Below are 15789 nucleotides of genomic sequence, written 5' to 3' on the forward strand. Positions count from 1 at the left end.
CTTAGCACAGATGCTAGCAAATTATCAACCTGTTGACTTTGGAAATACTTTGAGAAATACAGTGTAGATTCGTTGCGCATAGTTTTCTGTAAATTGTCGGTGGAAGGGGGGCCCAATCAGAGATTTTTGTCCCGGGCCCAGCCAAAGCTGTCAGCGGCCCTGCACACACACACACACACACACACACACACACACACACACACACACACAGAGTGTCATTAGGGTAAACCTTTAGGGAGGATGTGGTGGAGTTAAACTGAGTGGAATTCCTGGTAAACAGCGCTTGAATTAGCATACACAAATACACACCGTTGCACCAGTGCACTCTTTCTCTCTCTCTCTTTCTTTCACTCTTCCATACTTCCTTTCTCTTTCGTTCTTTCTTTCTTTGTTATCCACAAACACAGATGTAGGCCTATCAGTTCTCTCTCTCTCTCTCTCTCTCTCTCTGTCTCTCTCTCTCTCTCTCTCTCTCTCTCTCTCTCTCTCTCTCTCTCTCTCTCTCTCTCTCTCTCTCTCTCTCTCTCTCTCTCACACACACACACACACACACACACACACACACACACACACACACACACACACACACACACACACACACACACACACACACACACACAGTGTCCATGGACACTCAGATAATCCATCAGCCTGCCCTGACCTCCATCAACATCTGACATTTTGGAAATGATAATGATTAACACCTTTTCAGTCCTGTCATTCACTTCACTTCTGTCATTGTGTAAAACACGGCAAACCGTCCTATTCGTGCTCTGAATACCTACCGTATCAGGTTTCGGCAACTGTGAGGCAAAACAGACAGGCAAGGTGTGCTGCTACCTGATCTGTAAACGTCTTTAACACTCTCAGCTTTCACAAACACCTCGTCACCCACTGTGGCTTTGAACTACTAATTGGAGTAACAGTGAGAAGATGTGGTGAGCAGGGGGTTCACATATTCATCCACCCAACAATTGTCATATACCTACACATACCTACACACAGACCCACACATGCACACACGTGGCACACACACACACCCACACCTACACACACAAACACACACACTTTCAAAATATGACCTTGGAGGGGAATAGAATGGGGTATGTTTGGTGGGACACACATCAGTCAAGCTGACAAGTCTGACCTACAATACTCACATGATGCGACATGCTCAGAGTCGTGTGAAAGACATGCACAGCGAGAGGACAGCAGATAATATGACTGATGCAGTAATGGACATTCACTGAGCCAGCCAATGCCACACAGACATAAGCACATGTGCATGCGCGCACACACACACACACACACACACACACACACACACACACACACACACACACACACACACACACACACACACACACACACACACACACACACACACACACACACACACACACACACACACACACACACACACACACAATTAACACAGATCATTCTCTCTACCCCACCTCAACTGCACTATACACTAATCCTTGTGCCCGTCACCTATTCCCCAAACTGTATTCTAATGGAGCATTCACTCGACTCCCTGCCCTCAAATATTTTCACTGTGTTTTACTTCATGGAGTATCTCTACACATGCAAACAAATATGTATCCTAGTATCCCACTATTGTCTCCCAAAAAACACTAGAAGGCTCAATACTGCAAGGCCCAATATGAGCTGTACACTACGGTTAATAAGGTGAGTTTGAGACCTTTGTTGAACTACTGTGTTGTTGACAAGTTCATGGGAAAATTGGCTTTGATAACGTTCATCTTTTAGAGCTCCTGTGAAGGAAAACATTCTAAACTCTACACCAAGGCTTTTTTCAAAACGTTACTTCATTCAGCACTAATGGAATATCTGGAAGAGTCTCTTGGATATCTGGTGCCAATGCTAAGCCCCTTCACAAGTCTTTAATGACAAAATGGCACAGACCTGCAAGCAGAGTCACAAACATGCCTGTAAACATGCACACACGCACGCAGGCACAAGTGAACGTCTGTCTATATACATGTATCTTTTTGTGTCCACACCTGAATATTCATTGAAGTGCAACTGAGAAGAAGAAAAGCTCCTGCATCAGTCAAGGTGTCCGAGGGGAGAGCTCTCTTTTGTGTGAGAGAAAGAGAAAGACAATATGGACGAATGGAGAAGAAAAATCAGTGATAAGCTAATTAGACGGCTCAGGCATATTCAGCCCTCTTTCCTGGAAATAAATGTGATGGATGAAGAAGTATTGATTGACAATTACGCCATTCCTCTGGAGCCCATCCATCATACACATGCACAGGTGGAAAATGGAACTATCAAGGAAAGAAGACAACGGAGAAGTCATGAGAGACAGAGAGAAGAGGAGAGACAGAGAGACAGAGGGATGCAGAGCGGCAGGAGAGGAAATAAAACAAGAAAAGTGGGAAAAAGAAAAGTGATAAAGAGATTCAAACAGTGCAGAAGCAATGAGAGGCAGAGCAGGGTTAAGAGGAGAGGGACGGGGAGGGGAAAAGAAAAGACAGTAAAGAAGGCAAAAATAGCAACACAGACAGACAGTGCAGAAGTGAAGAAATGCAGAAGAGGTGAAGGGGAGTGAGAGGGAGACAATGAAAAAAAGTGATAAAAAAAATATACAGACAGGCAGACAGGCAAATGCAAAAGATAAGGGGTCTTAGGGCCAAAACATACCAAGGCGGAACGGAACGGTCGCAGGACGGACGCGGTCTTTCTGCTTAGTTTTGGCCGGCGTGCTTTTCTCTGCCTTGCACACTGACAGCGTCTGCGTGCGCGGCCAGTCCTGTTCAAAACCCTCCCCTCAGCTAAAGCTAGCGTGCTACTTTGCCATTCATTTGAATGAGACACCGCCGGTCGCCGGCGTGAAAAATACGCTGGAGTTCTATTTTCCAAAAGCAGCGCGGAGGGGAGCCGGCGGTCAAGCGTCGCGGAACGGCCACGTTTTTTACCGGCGTCGGTGAAAATACATTGAAACCTATCTGTCCTTACACACCAACCGGCGGTAGTCGGGCGTCAGCGGCGCGGGAGCAAAACTAAGCAGAAAGACCGCGTCCGTCCTGCGACCGTTCCGTTCCGCCTTGGTATGTTTTGGCCCTAAGACCGTGAAGTGCTTTGCTCGTGCCCAGAAATGAGCCAACAGCCATGTTGCTCTACAGGGTCCTCTAACTGTCATCTACAGTCGCAAACTACTGTACTTGGTTTATTACAAATGTTGACAGAGATATTGGCTGTACTCTGAATGAGACTATAATGAAGACAGCATAAACAAGATATTATGTCATACGGTCTATTTGTCCTTGTCCTCAACAGCAGAAAAAGCTTTGTGAAAGTTTCTTTTAATTAACAAGTAATCCCTTTAGCCAAAAGATTTGGTGAGGAAAAAAGTGAACGTGTCCTATCATTGTCTCATTATAAAGCAACTAAATTGGTCTCATTTTCATTTATTTTGGCTGGCTGGCTATAGTGCTCCCCGTCATCCATGCGTCTGAACAATGGAACTCGCTACATCCTTTCTTTTATGTCTTCCTTTCTTCATCACAACACTCTGCTCTTTTCAAGTGTCTTCATCTTGCTGGATGATCTTAAAGCCCTGTGGAAAGGCCGTGGGAGGATCAGAGAGCTACAGGGATTCTCCTGACACTTTGTGCAGAGCTGGCTGGGGGCTGCGTTGTCTTTTTCATATAGTAGCATCTTGACGATGAGCAAATTAAAGCAGAAAGGCGTGTCCTCCACAGATTAGAAAAGCGCTTATGCTCTGCAGATGCAAGCTGAGCTGGTGTCAGCCTTCTGTTGTCAGCCTTCATGCAGAGTTTTTAAGGAATGGGTGTGGGTTGGGTAATGGGGGTGGCAGAATGTCAGACAAAAGCAAAATAGCATCTGCTGTACTGTAAAAGGATCTTGAGACTTCAGATACTAACCTGGGCTGTCTTTCCCAGAAACATTTAAGTCGTACTTCTGCCTAAGTAGTACTTAAGTATGAAGTGCCCTCTAGGCAAGTGTTTCTCAGTCTTTTTCTAGACGAGGCACCTTTTCAATTCTCAAGGCACCCGAAACCAACAACCTGTAACATGGCATCGCATTTGATACCACACAATCTTAGAAAAGTAACACATTCCGAGACGTCACACAACCTACTTTCAAGGTTGCAGCTTTATCTCAGACAGGCTATGTAGGCCATAGGCTACTGGGGCAACCTAAATTTACTTTATTGTGCGTAAATGGCAGATGAAAGATAGACTAATATGTATTATATTACATAATTTATTTACGTATACTGTCATCCACGTTTCCGGTTGAGAAACACTGCTCAAATCACTAAAAGTTTATACTTATGATAATATTAAGGCCTAAATACTTTTTTTTCTCGCACATTGTATCAACAATAAGCGATGATGTGAGACCTGTTAGTGATATACAGTATTGCCATATTAAGGGGCACATCAAAATTTAGCCTTAAGTACAACTTTAGAGTTTGTAGTAACAAATCCCTAATTGGCATTACCTGCCAGTAGCTTTATTACAGTTAAAGAAAACTACAGCTTGACATTTACGCAATCAAATTGACTTCGGCCTCCATGAGGAGGATCCTACCGTGGTGATCTGAATAGGGGTTGTGACGGATATACACAACGCACACTTTGTTGTTAGTCATTGATGCCACAGAGCCCAGCCACAGTCAGGGTGCTGTGGAAACATCCACTAGTGTCTTATACTCCATCATAATTATGAAGACACATGGAGATGAATGCATTTCATAGAAACATTCAATTCAATTCTTCAATTCGTCACTGCACGAAGCAAGCAACTCATTTACCTTTATTGAAAAGCCATACTAGGGCCTGTCATTGCAAGTAAACAAAACTAGACATGAAGTGAAGGAATTCCACCATTAATACTGTCTTGCTGATAGCTGTGACCATGACATGGCCTGAAGCACACCCAGGGGAGTGAGAGTGTCCAGGGTAGCAGTGGCCATTTTGTCATCACTGAGGGGATCAATATCTTGATGAGCACTAGATTACAGTGTGCTACTCGTGGGGAATTTTATCACCCTTAAGGACAGGGCCCTGGGAAACAGGTGAGCACTTCAGCCCTGGCTGCTGATTTGACAGGGACGATCGATGCATCAGCTAGCAACATGTTATTCATTCAGGAATCTGGACATACTAAGCCATCAGGAGTATATAGACGTGCAAGCACAGCAACACACACGCACATGCATACGTTCACGCACACGCACACACACCACCAAAACAACATTTATATTGTGACATAAATCACTCCCTCCCTTCTCTCCACTGCCCTCCATATAACCCAATGCCTAACAATTGAACTAAAACTGCAATACACCAGCCTCAAAACACAGCACTCGCTTCTATATCCTCCAGACTGCCCTGCATTGGACAACTGTGCAACAGTAACATCAAAACCATCAAACCATTGACTACACTCACTCCACTGGCCCCCGTTTTCACCACACTGCCCTCAATGCATAACCTACTGCTTCATCCATGGACCACAACTGCATAACACCAACATCAAAAACACTAACCTTCAAACTCTCATCTCTGCCCTCCATATAATACAATGTCTCACCATTGGACAAAAGCTGTACTACATATACAGAAACATCAAACCCTCCAGAAACCATGGCCTCCACTGCCCTCCATCTAACCTGATGTCTCCCCACCCACCAGCCCTCTGCCTGACCTAATGCCCACACACACTGCTCTCTTCCCACCAGGCTGACTCTGTGCTGACCATGGTGGACCATGGCGCGTGCGTGCGTGCGTGCGTGCGTGTGTGTTCCGACTTGACCTGACCTGACCTGACCTGAGTGGGCTTGGTGCAGTCAGTAGAGGCCACTGGACCTGGCAAAGGCTACTGTCCATCCTCCCACACACATACAGACAGAAACAGCACCAGTCAACTCTGACTGCTGATATATTATAGTGAACAGAGAGAAGCGTGTGTGTCTGTGTGTGTGTGTGTGTGTGTGTGTGTGTGTGTGTGTGTGTGTGTGTGTGTGTGTGTGTGTGTGTGTGTGTGTGTGTGTGTGTGTGTGTGTTTGTGTGTGTGTGTGTGTGTGTGTTGTGTGTGTGTGTGTGTGTGTGTGTGTGTGTGTGTGTGTGTGTGTGTGTGTGTGTGTGTGTGTGTGTTCACGTGTGTGTGTTCACGTGTGTGTGTGTGTGTGTGTGTGTGTGTTCACGTGTGTGTGTGTGTGTGTGTGTGTGTGTGTGTGTGTGTGTGTGTGTGTGTGTGTGTGTGTGTGTGTGTATTCACGCATGTGTGTGTCTTCTTTTCCTGCTATCCATCAGCCCTACAGCTTCTGCTGCTGCTGCCAAGCTACATTATGGGTTTACACCGCTGAGTAACATGCTTATTGTGCAAATGTCTTGTCTATTGTGCTACTGTGAATGGGTAACACCACAAACACACAAAGTGTTCTGTCAGTCAACAGGCATGAGGTATATACAGTCAGGCATGAGGTATCTGTCTGTCTAGGGAATCGATAAACACAGAGGTTGCCAGGGAACCTCAGTTGCTGTTGTTTTTATTGTCCAGTACATTTAGCTGTGATAATTTAATTAATATGTAACATTGTTTAATACATACTGCAAAACATAACATTAACAATATAGTTATCTTCTCCAGGGTTAGGTGCCTTGATTATAACCTGTGACCTAACCGGCAACCGACTGATCCCATCACAGACTAACCATTAGGTCACAGCAGCCCAACATAAAAAAAACAATCAGCAGCAAAACTGTTGTTTATTGTTTTTGTGACAGACTGAAAAAAGCAAATGTCAATAGAAAAGGTATAATTTAAACTCACAAACCCCCTTCTTCCCATGCCCACAGATGCGCAAACACACACAAACATGCACGCACACACAGTGCTCCGCCCATCAGATGAGCCTCCTTGTCAAATGCAAAAGGTAATTATAGTGTGTTGGTGCAAAAGTCGTGTATGTGTGTGAAAGGTGGTGTGTGTGTGTGTGTGTGTGTGTGTGTGTGTGTGTGTGTGTGTGTGTGTGTGTGTGTGTGTGTGTGTGTGTGTGTGTGTGTGTGTGTGTGTGTGTGTGTGTGTGTGTGTGTGTGTGTATTGATGGTAAAGGCCAACGCTAAACGCCTCCGTTTCCCCAAGGCCCTGACCCTTTGAGACAGAGGCGCTGGCCAGAACCCATGCTGATTAATTAGTAAAGGATAAATCAAACCCCCTCCTCCTCTTCCTTTAATGATCCACTGGAGGGTATGTTGTGTGTGTGTGCATGCACAGGGCTGGCGCAAGGCATAGGCAGACTAGGTGGTCGCCTAGGGCGCCAAATGTCCTAGGGAGCACCACCAAGGCCCACAGAATTACAATATTAAGCTAAATAAAGCTTTAAACGTTACATTTAATGGGCACTCATATATATGGTACTAGATCAGCTGTCCTCGATCTGATGTATGACACCATGTTTACAGATGCCAATGTCAAATTCCACCAAAAGGAATAGTTGGTGCTCGCCTAGGGCACCAAATTGCCTAGAACCGGCCCTGTGCATGCATGCCCACTTGCGTGTGCGGCTAGTGGATACATATGAGGATAAAGGTGCTCTACCCATCAGGCGGCCTGGCTTAAGACCACTGCATAGCACTGCCCCTGCCCTTAATTATCATCAATAGGGAGCTTGAAGAAAATTCAATTAAAAACTCCTCATAATTTGCCATACACCCACAAAGGTTGTTGTTATGATGGTTATTTTGGTGTTCTCTTCCTTCTCCCTGATGCAGCCGCATAGGTGCCCTACCCATCAGGAGGTCCAGTCCAGCTCAGCATAGTGACCCACTGCACAGCACTGGCCTTGCAATACTCATCATTTCTCCACCCTGCTAGTTGTGAAGGATATTAAAATATTCCTCCCTTCAGCAAGGGTTTTGAGGTTTGTTTATTTATTTTTGTTGTTGTTGCAAGCCTTAAACAAGCCTTTAACAAGTCTCTGTGTTGGATCATTAATTAGGTTCTGGGATGAGCTTGTAATATGACCGCTCAAGGCGTCTGGTTTTCCTTTCCATCTAACAGCTGAATATTGTATTCAGTTTGAGATGCTGGAGAGGGTTTTGCTTTGTATGGCAATGTGACCAAAGGTGCATAAAGAAGTTGTCCCTTCCCCCCTTTTTCATTCAAGGATGACATTTTGAAGAGCATCAGAGGGTGACCTTTAAAGAGCAGTCTGGCTCCATGAAGTTGTCATGATGAGTTGACCACAATTAAGCCACAGCAAAAATGTCTCGCCAATTCGTCAGGGGACAACACAGTGCACATGTGAACCTCAATGGCCCATATAGGACACCATGTCAGAAATACACTGTAAAAAACAAAACTTGGCATCAGTAACACTGACAAATGATTTTCAGTTGACAAAACAGAAATTATAAAGTTGCCTTTCAATACTCACAATTGACATTAATTTCAACCATTTTTCCGAGTTAATATTGTGAAATTGAATGTCTGATTTAACATAACCTTGATGTTGAAGTATCTTGATGGAACTTCAACTTTGAAGTAGAAATTCCTGAACCGCGCATGCGCACGAGCAACATTTACAGCTACGGGGATTCTCCTGGTAAATGAAAAGGGCGGGCCAGACATTTCAAAGTGCTTGGCTTCGTTTTCCATGGATTTTGCCACCTGAAGTCTACCAACACTTGATAAGGGTAAGATTAATTCTGTTCTATCAATCCAAAGTTCTGTGTATAATTTCTAGTCTGACACATGTCAGGCTATATAATTTCAGTTTCAGTTCATTTCTTTTAAATGTAGCCTGGGCATCACCCATCAGGGTTGTAGCGTGTAACAGGTGATTAGCTAGCTAGCTGTGCATTCGTTCTCCGTCATCAATTGAGAGGCGTCCAATATTTGTTTCCTACATTACATTATTTTAAGCATCAAAGGAAACCACAATGTTTTTTCAAAAAGCCTTCTATGTGTTGACTGTCTATGGGATTAATGGGAGATTTGGAGTCCTCTCGTGCTTAAGTCCCCATCCTCTCCTTATGGCTAGTAGCCTAATGTCCAACAACTTGAATGTGTAATATTTGGCTTGATTGAGGTTAAATAAAACCTGTAATTTTAGAGTAGAGCTCTAGTTGGCTAATGCAATCTGCCGACATGTATGCCCTTTCGTTGCTATAATGACTTGTGATAGTGGATGGTGTTTGGTGATTGTGAAGTAACTGCATTACTGTGCTCTTCGAAACTTGTATATACAAGTCTCGGAAACTCGCGTTTAAACAACGAGTTTTCCAGTGGAAAATACCACTTGGCTTGCATTCATGTGTGTTTCCCGTGTCGGCGTTTGATATTTACCACAATTCACAAAGCACGATTGAACTGTGAATGAATGCAGAGGTGAACAGAACCGAATGCGCTAAGGACAGGGCAGGACAGCCGACCGAGTTGGGGAATTAGAAGGAACTGTCTTTGAATAGCCTACACGTGATTGCTAGATGGTGGTGCGAGACACGGCAAACTTGTGTTTTCCACGGTGTATATTGTGTTGGGTTGTGAAAAACGCTGTCCGTGAAAACGTGGATGCTGTCTTCTCCCTGGCTGTGCTCGTCAGTCGCGTGTGTGTAGGCTACCGCACTGTGTAAGCACTTCCAGCGAGCCAGCTCCGTGGCGTCGAAAGTAACATTTAAAAAGGTGTTTATGGTGTAACGGCCCCAGCCCCACTATAACTAATTCCCCAAGGATATGAGTTGTACTCCCAGTTAAATGAATATCATGCCTGTTCTGTTTCACTCAAGAGAGGCTGCCAGACGGCTAGCCCATCTTCCATCTCCACTACTTATTTCTTAACGTGGTTAATATTGTAGGCTACAAAGCATTTGTCCCTTTTATTTGTTGTATTTCAACCGTTGTCAGAAACGCCCTGAAGGACATTGACGCTATTCTCACAACTTATTTTAACCACGGCCAGAACAGCTTATTTTTAGTATTTATTTCATTGAGTTATACTTTTGTCTGACTTTCAAATCACAGAACTACAATAGGCTATGCAAAGAACAATACTAACTAGATCAAAGATAATTGATTTCTCTTGCCATTTAGTTGCATTATATCATGTCAATTCAAGGTTGATGCTCATGTTTCCAGTTTCATTTAAGATGGGCTATATCAGTGGTTCTCAAACTTTTCCCATCATTCCCCCCTTCGGAGGGTCCCCCCCCAAAGCAACAGCAGTAGTTGTGCAGACTGATTCAAAGGAAAGGTGACTGGTGAGATTTTTTTTAAAAAGAGGGACCTGTGTTTATTTCCTATGCTATTCAAATATATGATAATGTTGGTGAAGGCTTAAAATGTATTGCTTATTGGAGAGACAGGAAATCATTTCCTGGTGGGGGACCCCAAAATCAGATGTCACACGCCTCCAGCAGTTCCTGCATGCTGTGCTGGAACAGGGGTGGATCTAGCCATTTTGGGGCCCTAGGCAAAATATCAACACGGGGGCCCTAAAGTCATATTATTTAAAAATGTCGGTGTTTTGTTGCTATTTACTGTGTTTTGAGTCATATACACCATATCTTCGATTACTTTGCATATGTGGCTAAGCCTACTTTTTTGTGGGTTTACTGGTGTGACGGTTGGTGGTGTGGGGCCCCTATGGAGGACAGATTTGGTCGGGGTCCTAGACAATTTCTTAGGTTTGCCTACTGGAAAGTCGGCCTTCGTGAGGGACAAATTCCCAAGATCTTTGAGAGCAGTTAAATCACTTATTTTCTCAACTATAAATGTATTGAAATATAGAATATATTTTTCCAGCCATCCTTCATCACTTACAGCCAAGGGTATTTTCCCCTTTTCAATCAATGTGCACTGTAAGGTTCCATTTCAGAGCAAAGTACTGTTCCATGGCATCGCCCAGTGACACATAAATTATGGGTGTGAGAATAAATAAGTGAAAAAGTTGATATTAAATAAATAGCTAAGTTTTTAATGTTAAAAATGAAAAACATACCTGAAACATACAACTCCATCTGAGATTGATTTCAAATGTTGATTGATTCAGATGTTGAAATTAATTATTTTATTCTTTTTTTTCCCCTCCAGATACAACTCTCTCCGACTGTGCTGTGCAGTGCGAACACTGTGAAGTTGATCACTCTGCGTCAAACACTACTGTCTGAAACACGCTCAGGGTTATCAAGGGGAAAATTGGACCTACCCCCATCAGGATTGTGTCTGTAACTTTAGGACATCAGGTACTTTGAAAAGTCACGATATAGCAAATTACCATGCTCAAAAAACAGTGCAATCGCTTTGGTATCACATGGCTAACTCTTATATTGCCGTTCATTTTATCTCCTCAGAATGCTATTACGAGTGGGCATTTCCCCCGGCAGATTTCGGAGGGTCCAGCTTCGTAGTGTACCGGAATCTGTGGACCATCTAAAGGATATTCTCAGAGAGATGCTTGAACTGGAGGGAGAGTTTTCTTTGCAATTTGAAGATCCTGACTTTGAAAATGCCCTTACTGACTTGCAGAGCATTGATGAGTTGCCTCCTGACAGATCTGTCCTAAAAGTGGTGTGGGACAACATTGCTTCACTTGCTATGGAGTCACCTGCATGTGCCCTGTCAGACACAAGCTCTGTGTCATCACTTGACACAGCAAGCACATCTAGTCACTCGGACACATTGGGTTCTCCAAACTTTTACAGAAAACTCAAAGCTGCTAAAGATTTGCCGTCACCTGGATCTGTTCAAATTCCCAAGTTCTCACTCGATGTTGAGCTTCGGCTGAAGCAAGGGAACGAGGTCTACAAGCAAACCAAAACTCCCATTGTCCCCACAAGAGAAATGAAGTCTGCCATCATCACTGCCATAGTGGAGTCCATTTTTGCGTCAGATTGCTACCCAGACAAGGCAGATATGAAGTGTTACGCCGCAGCACTAGTAGCAAAACACCCATGCCTCACAGAAGATGGTCCTGGAACTGGGTATGATGGTTGGCTTGTGAGCCTTTGGTTTAAAGTTGGAAATTACCGAACCAAGTTGCGTAAGGCTGGGCATGCAGAAGTGTCTGTTAACAAAAAGAAAGCTGATACAGAGGAAGGGATGAAGTTTCGCATCAAAAAAGCAAGAAGAGCTGAGGTAAACTTTTTACCTCCACATGCGGAAGGGCAATCAGACGAATCTCTTGATGACCTAAGATCACAAATGATGAAGGAAACTGAAAAGAAGACATTCGATGCCAAGTTCATCAAAGAAACAATGGATGTTACTTTTTCTCTTCGGCGCCGAGAGGTTATTGAAATTCAACCCCTTGTCCAAGTCCTGAGGGACAGATGGCCTGCCCTGTTCTTCAAAGATGAGGCCAGTACCTGCTATATTAGTCTTAACTTATGCCAGTTTGTTCATGATTCTTTGTGTTTGTCTTTCAAATTTGTAAATTAACTACAACACAGTACACTCTTTCACTGTTTCCACAGATATGCCGTGAATTCTTCCGCATCACACAAATTGACCTCATGACATCATTCCGATCATCACTGGCAAGATTCACTCCGGCATTGCTGAAGTACTACAGGAAGAAGAAGGAGTCTGCAGGATCTGAGATTACAACACTGCTTGCACCTCTGGATGACCAGGTAACTTGTCTGCATATACAAATGCTTCCAAATACTCTGAGAAGGTTCACACAATGAAGGAGAGTAGTGAGGCACTTTATTAATCTTGACGAGGTGTCCATCACTGTTCACACAATGCACGACACAGACGGCTCCAAGTCCAACTATGCTATTTTTAGGGCTTGTATTGGTTATTACCTTTCAACCCACAGGCTGATATCACAGACGTATAAATATCTGGGAGTTGCATAGTATTGTTTTGGTGTCCCATCATATTTTCAACAGTGCAGTGAAAAAAGTACATATTTTTGTCATGTACACAATGTAAATTCAGGTGGCAGACATTGCAGACCTTAGGGAACGCGTTGCCTTGGAGGGACTGCCTCTCGTCCTGAAAGAAGACAATGGGTGCCTTTTCCGGAAATGCTTTGTAAGTATTACTTCTCTCTCATCGGAACAAAATCATGATCTACACACTAGCTCCACTTTGAAAAGTATTCAGGTCATACAACCTTTCGACCCAACAGGGTCTTCATCAGGCATGTGATTGTGGGTAGGAGGTGTCATTTAAATAGTCACTGCTCCGGGTGCATCACTACCCAGAGACACAGACTCCACCCTCTAATCAAGGTTATACATGGGTCCAAAAACAATACCTAGACCTACACATATAATAGCCTGTTTAAGATCAAAGAGTGCATCCATTTTTTACATGAATATTTATATAAATCCATTTTTACTTTTTTAAACTTTTTCTATGCTGGCACCCAGATAACCACATCCTAAAATAAACTGGGAAAAAAATGGTAAAGAAAACCAAAAATCTTAATCCTAAGGAGTAGAAAAGATGAGTAAGTCCTCACCTTTGCAAGGGGACAGCCCAACAAGCACTTCAAAGGGAGCAGTGTTGGGACCATTTACCATGTGCTGGACATCTCAATTGTGGATGAGAATGGGGGAAAGAGGGTTTCTTTTATTCATTCCCTCCTCCACCTGCTACTGTCATGACTCAAACCGACAGCCTACTATCAAGCTCAACTCCTAACCCATGGTTGGCTTTACATTATTAACTTTTTATGAAATAAATAACCCATGAATAATGCTTATTTATGGTGTAGGTCCTAGCTCCCTAACCATTTTTTTGCGTACAACCTAAGCCTGTGTATCATGCTATGAGTTCCCCCCTGATCTTCCTCTATCTGAATGCGACTATGCTCATACATTTGTTTCTTTCTCCATGTACCCCTAGCAGTGTGTCCGCATACCTCTAGCTATACATAGGCATACACATATTCCTCTGGTTGGGAATCACTGGTATAGGTGATCAAAAGTTCTTATGCTAGTATCCTTGCATACAAGAGACATATCAATTATGCTGGCACAGTATGCCTTCATCTCTCTCTCTCTCTCTCTCTCTCTCTCTCTCTCTCTCTCTCTCTCTCTCTCTCTCTCTCTCTCTCTCTCTGATTCTCAGGACACTGATGCTGAAGAGACGTACACCAAAGGAGTGAAGATCGGCATCCTTTCCGTAGTGGAAGATGATGGTGTGGCAGCAAGAAGGTCTCTTCCCAATGTCGTCAACATCGCCGTCATCTTGGAGGAAACAGTGGTCCTAGACGACATTAACGACTTGCCCTCTGCTGTTGGTTACCTCTTTGGGCTTCTGTATGCCTGCAATATGGAATATCCGAAGGGACTGAACTACACATTTGAGGTGATCCAGAAGGTTTTTCTTGAGCTTGATGCACAGAACTGCTCTGCTAGAGCAATTTCTCTGCGGCGCAAGATTTTCGAATTCTTAAGATAGGCTGTATGTGTTTGTGATTTGCCAGTGAGGATGTGACGTTACCCCCTGGCGCGAGAGAGAGAGAGCTTTCTGCACTTTCTGTTTAAGACTTTTTTTTGTGCCAGTGTTTTGTGTTTTAAAAGGTGTGTATTCCTGTTTCACCTTATGACGCTGGCATATTTACATAATTTAGGTTGGTGATGAGCAGAGACTCCACCCTCATAATGTGTTACTGTTAATAAGAGTGCAGGTTAAGTAGTTAAGTGCAGGTGCCTTAACTACTTTAATATTTTCAGGTCTTATTTTTTGTGTGCCAGTGCAGGTGCCTTAACTACTTTTATATTTTGAGGTCTTATTTTTTGTCATAATACAACATCAGCACATGGGCCATAGGGCTGCAACCAGTCCTTATTTTGTTTTTCTTTGATTGAGGCAATATGTGTGATGTAATGTTGAATTACACATAGCCTGCTTTTCAATGGCAAAGCTTCAATAAATATGTGTTGCATTGATATGTTGGTATAGACTTGTTTTTATTTGTTCGATACGGTTAAGTAAGTAAGTTGGGCCAACTCAAAATTTAAAAGTCAACCAATTTCACGGACTTTCTCAAGTGATTGTCCAGAACTTCATATTAAAAGTGAACTGGTTTCACAGACTTGGTCAAGTCCAGAACTTACTATTAAAAGTAATCCGATTTCACTGACTTCCTCAAGTTACTTTGCAGAACTTCAGATAGCAAGTAAAATCTGTTTACTTGGAAAATTAAGTTCTGCACAGTAACTTGAGAAAGTCAGTGAAATCGGTTAACTTTTAATATTAAGTTCTGCACAAAAACTTGAGAAAGTCAGTGAAATCGGTTGACTTTTAATATGAAGTTCTGCACAACAAATTGAGAAAGTCCGTGAAATTGGTTGACTTTTAAATTTTGAGTTGGCCCAACTTTTTTTTTTTGCAGTGTAGGAGCAGATGATTGACACTGACCAGCCCCTACTGTGTTCAGTGAAACAAAGAGTTTGTATACTATGAGGCCTCAAGATGGTACAAAACTTGAAACTTGAAGGTGTGTGCCTGGGTGTATAAAGATTCCAATCTGGTCTGGCTCATTTCCAAAACCTTCTGTCTCCTCACCACTTATCTGCTGTCTTCACTTTCATATTAAAATGGCCTATGTGGCAGAAAAAAGAGTATAAATTAAATAAAAAATAACGTTGTCTGGGAATGGTGGTGTCAGACCATGAAACAACTAGAAGGGATTGAGGATCAGATGACTGGACCAGGCCAGCTCTGCCAGGTTCAATGAATGCTAATTCAATCAAAATGCTATATAGCCCAAAAATGTCAAGTAGTACGCACACATCTAAAGCCATGTAATGTATTCCACAT

At 43.2% G+C, this 15789-nt stretch overlaps 1 protein-coding gene across 2 annotated transcripts; it reads left to right on the forward strand.

Annotated features, from left to right (window-relative positions):
* Positions 1-8500: 8500 nt before the first annotated feature.
* On the forward strand, positions 8501-14644 carry LOC134455202 (uncharacterized). Of its 2 annotated transcripts, none has more exons than XM_063206229.1 (5): positions 8501-8702; positions 11098-12363; positions 12480-12638; positions 12952-13047; positions 14092-14644. In XM_063206229.1, the coding sequence occupies exons 2-5, from the start codon at positions 11359-11361 to the stop codon at positions 14422-14424; spliced, it is 1593 nt and encodes a 530-aa protein (XP_063062299.1). In that variant the 5' UTR covers positions 8501-8702; positions 11098-11358; the 3' UTR covers positions 14425-14644. The 2 variants fall into 2 exon arrangements, with proteins under 2 accessions (XP_063062299.1, XP_063062298.1); XM_063206228.1 differs by lacking the exon at positions 8501-8702 and having other exon boundaries at positions 10936-11249; positions 11358-12363.
* The last annotated feature ends 1145 nt before the right edge of the window (positions 14645-15789 follow it).

This window comes from Engraulis encrasicolus, chromosome 9 (genome assembly GCF_034702125.1).
Source record: "Engraulis encrasicolus isolate BLACKSEA-1 chromosome 9, IST_EnEncr_1.0, whole genome shotgun sequence".
NCBI lineage: Eukaryota > Metazoa > Chordata > Actinopteri > Clupeiformes > Engraulidae > Engraulis > Engraulis encrasicolus.

Coding starts and splice junctions, on each gene's coding strand:
- LOC134455202 (XM_063206229.1), top strand. CDS start 11,359: ATGCTATTACGAGTGGGCATTTCCCCCGGCAGATTTCGGAGGGTCCAG. Junction 12,364..12,479: donor CCCTGTTCTTCAAAGATGAG/GCCAGTACCTGC, acceptor CTGTTTCCACAG/ATATGCCGTGAATTCTTCCG. Junction 13,048..14,091: donor GCCTTTTCCGGAAATGCTTT/GTAAGTATTACT, acceptor TCTGATTCTCAG/GACACTGATGCTGAAGAGAC.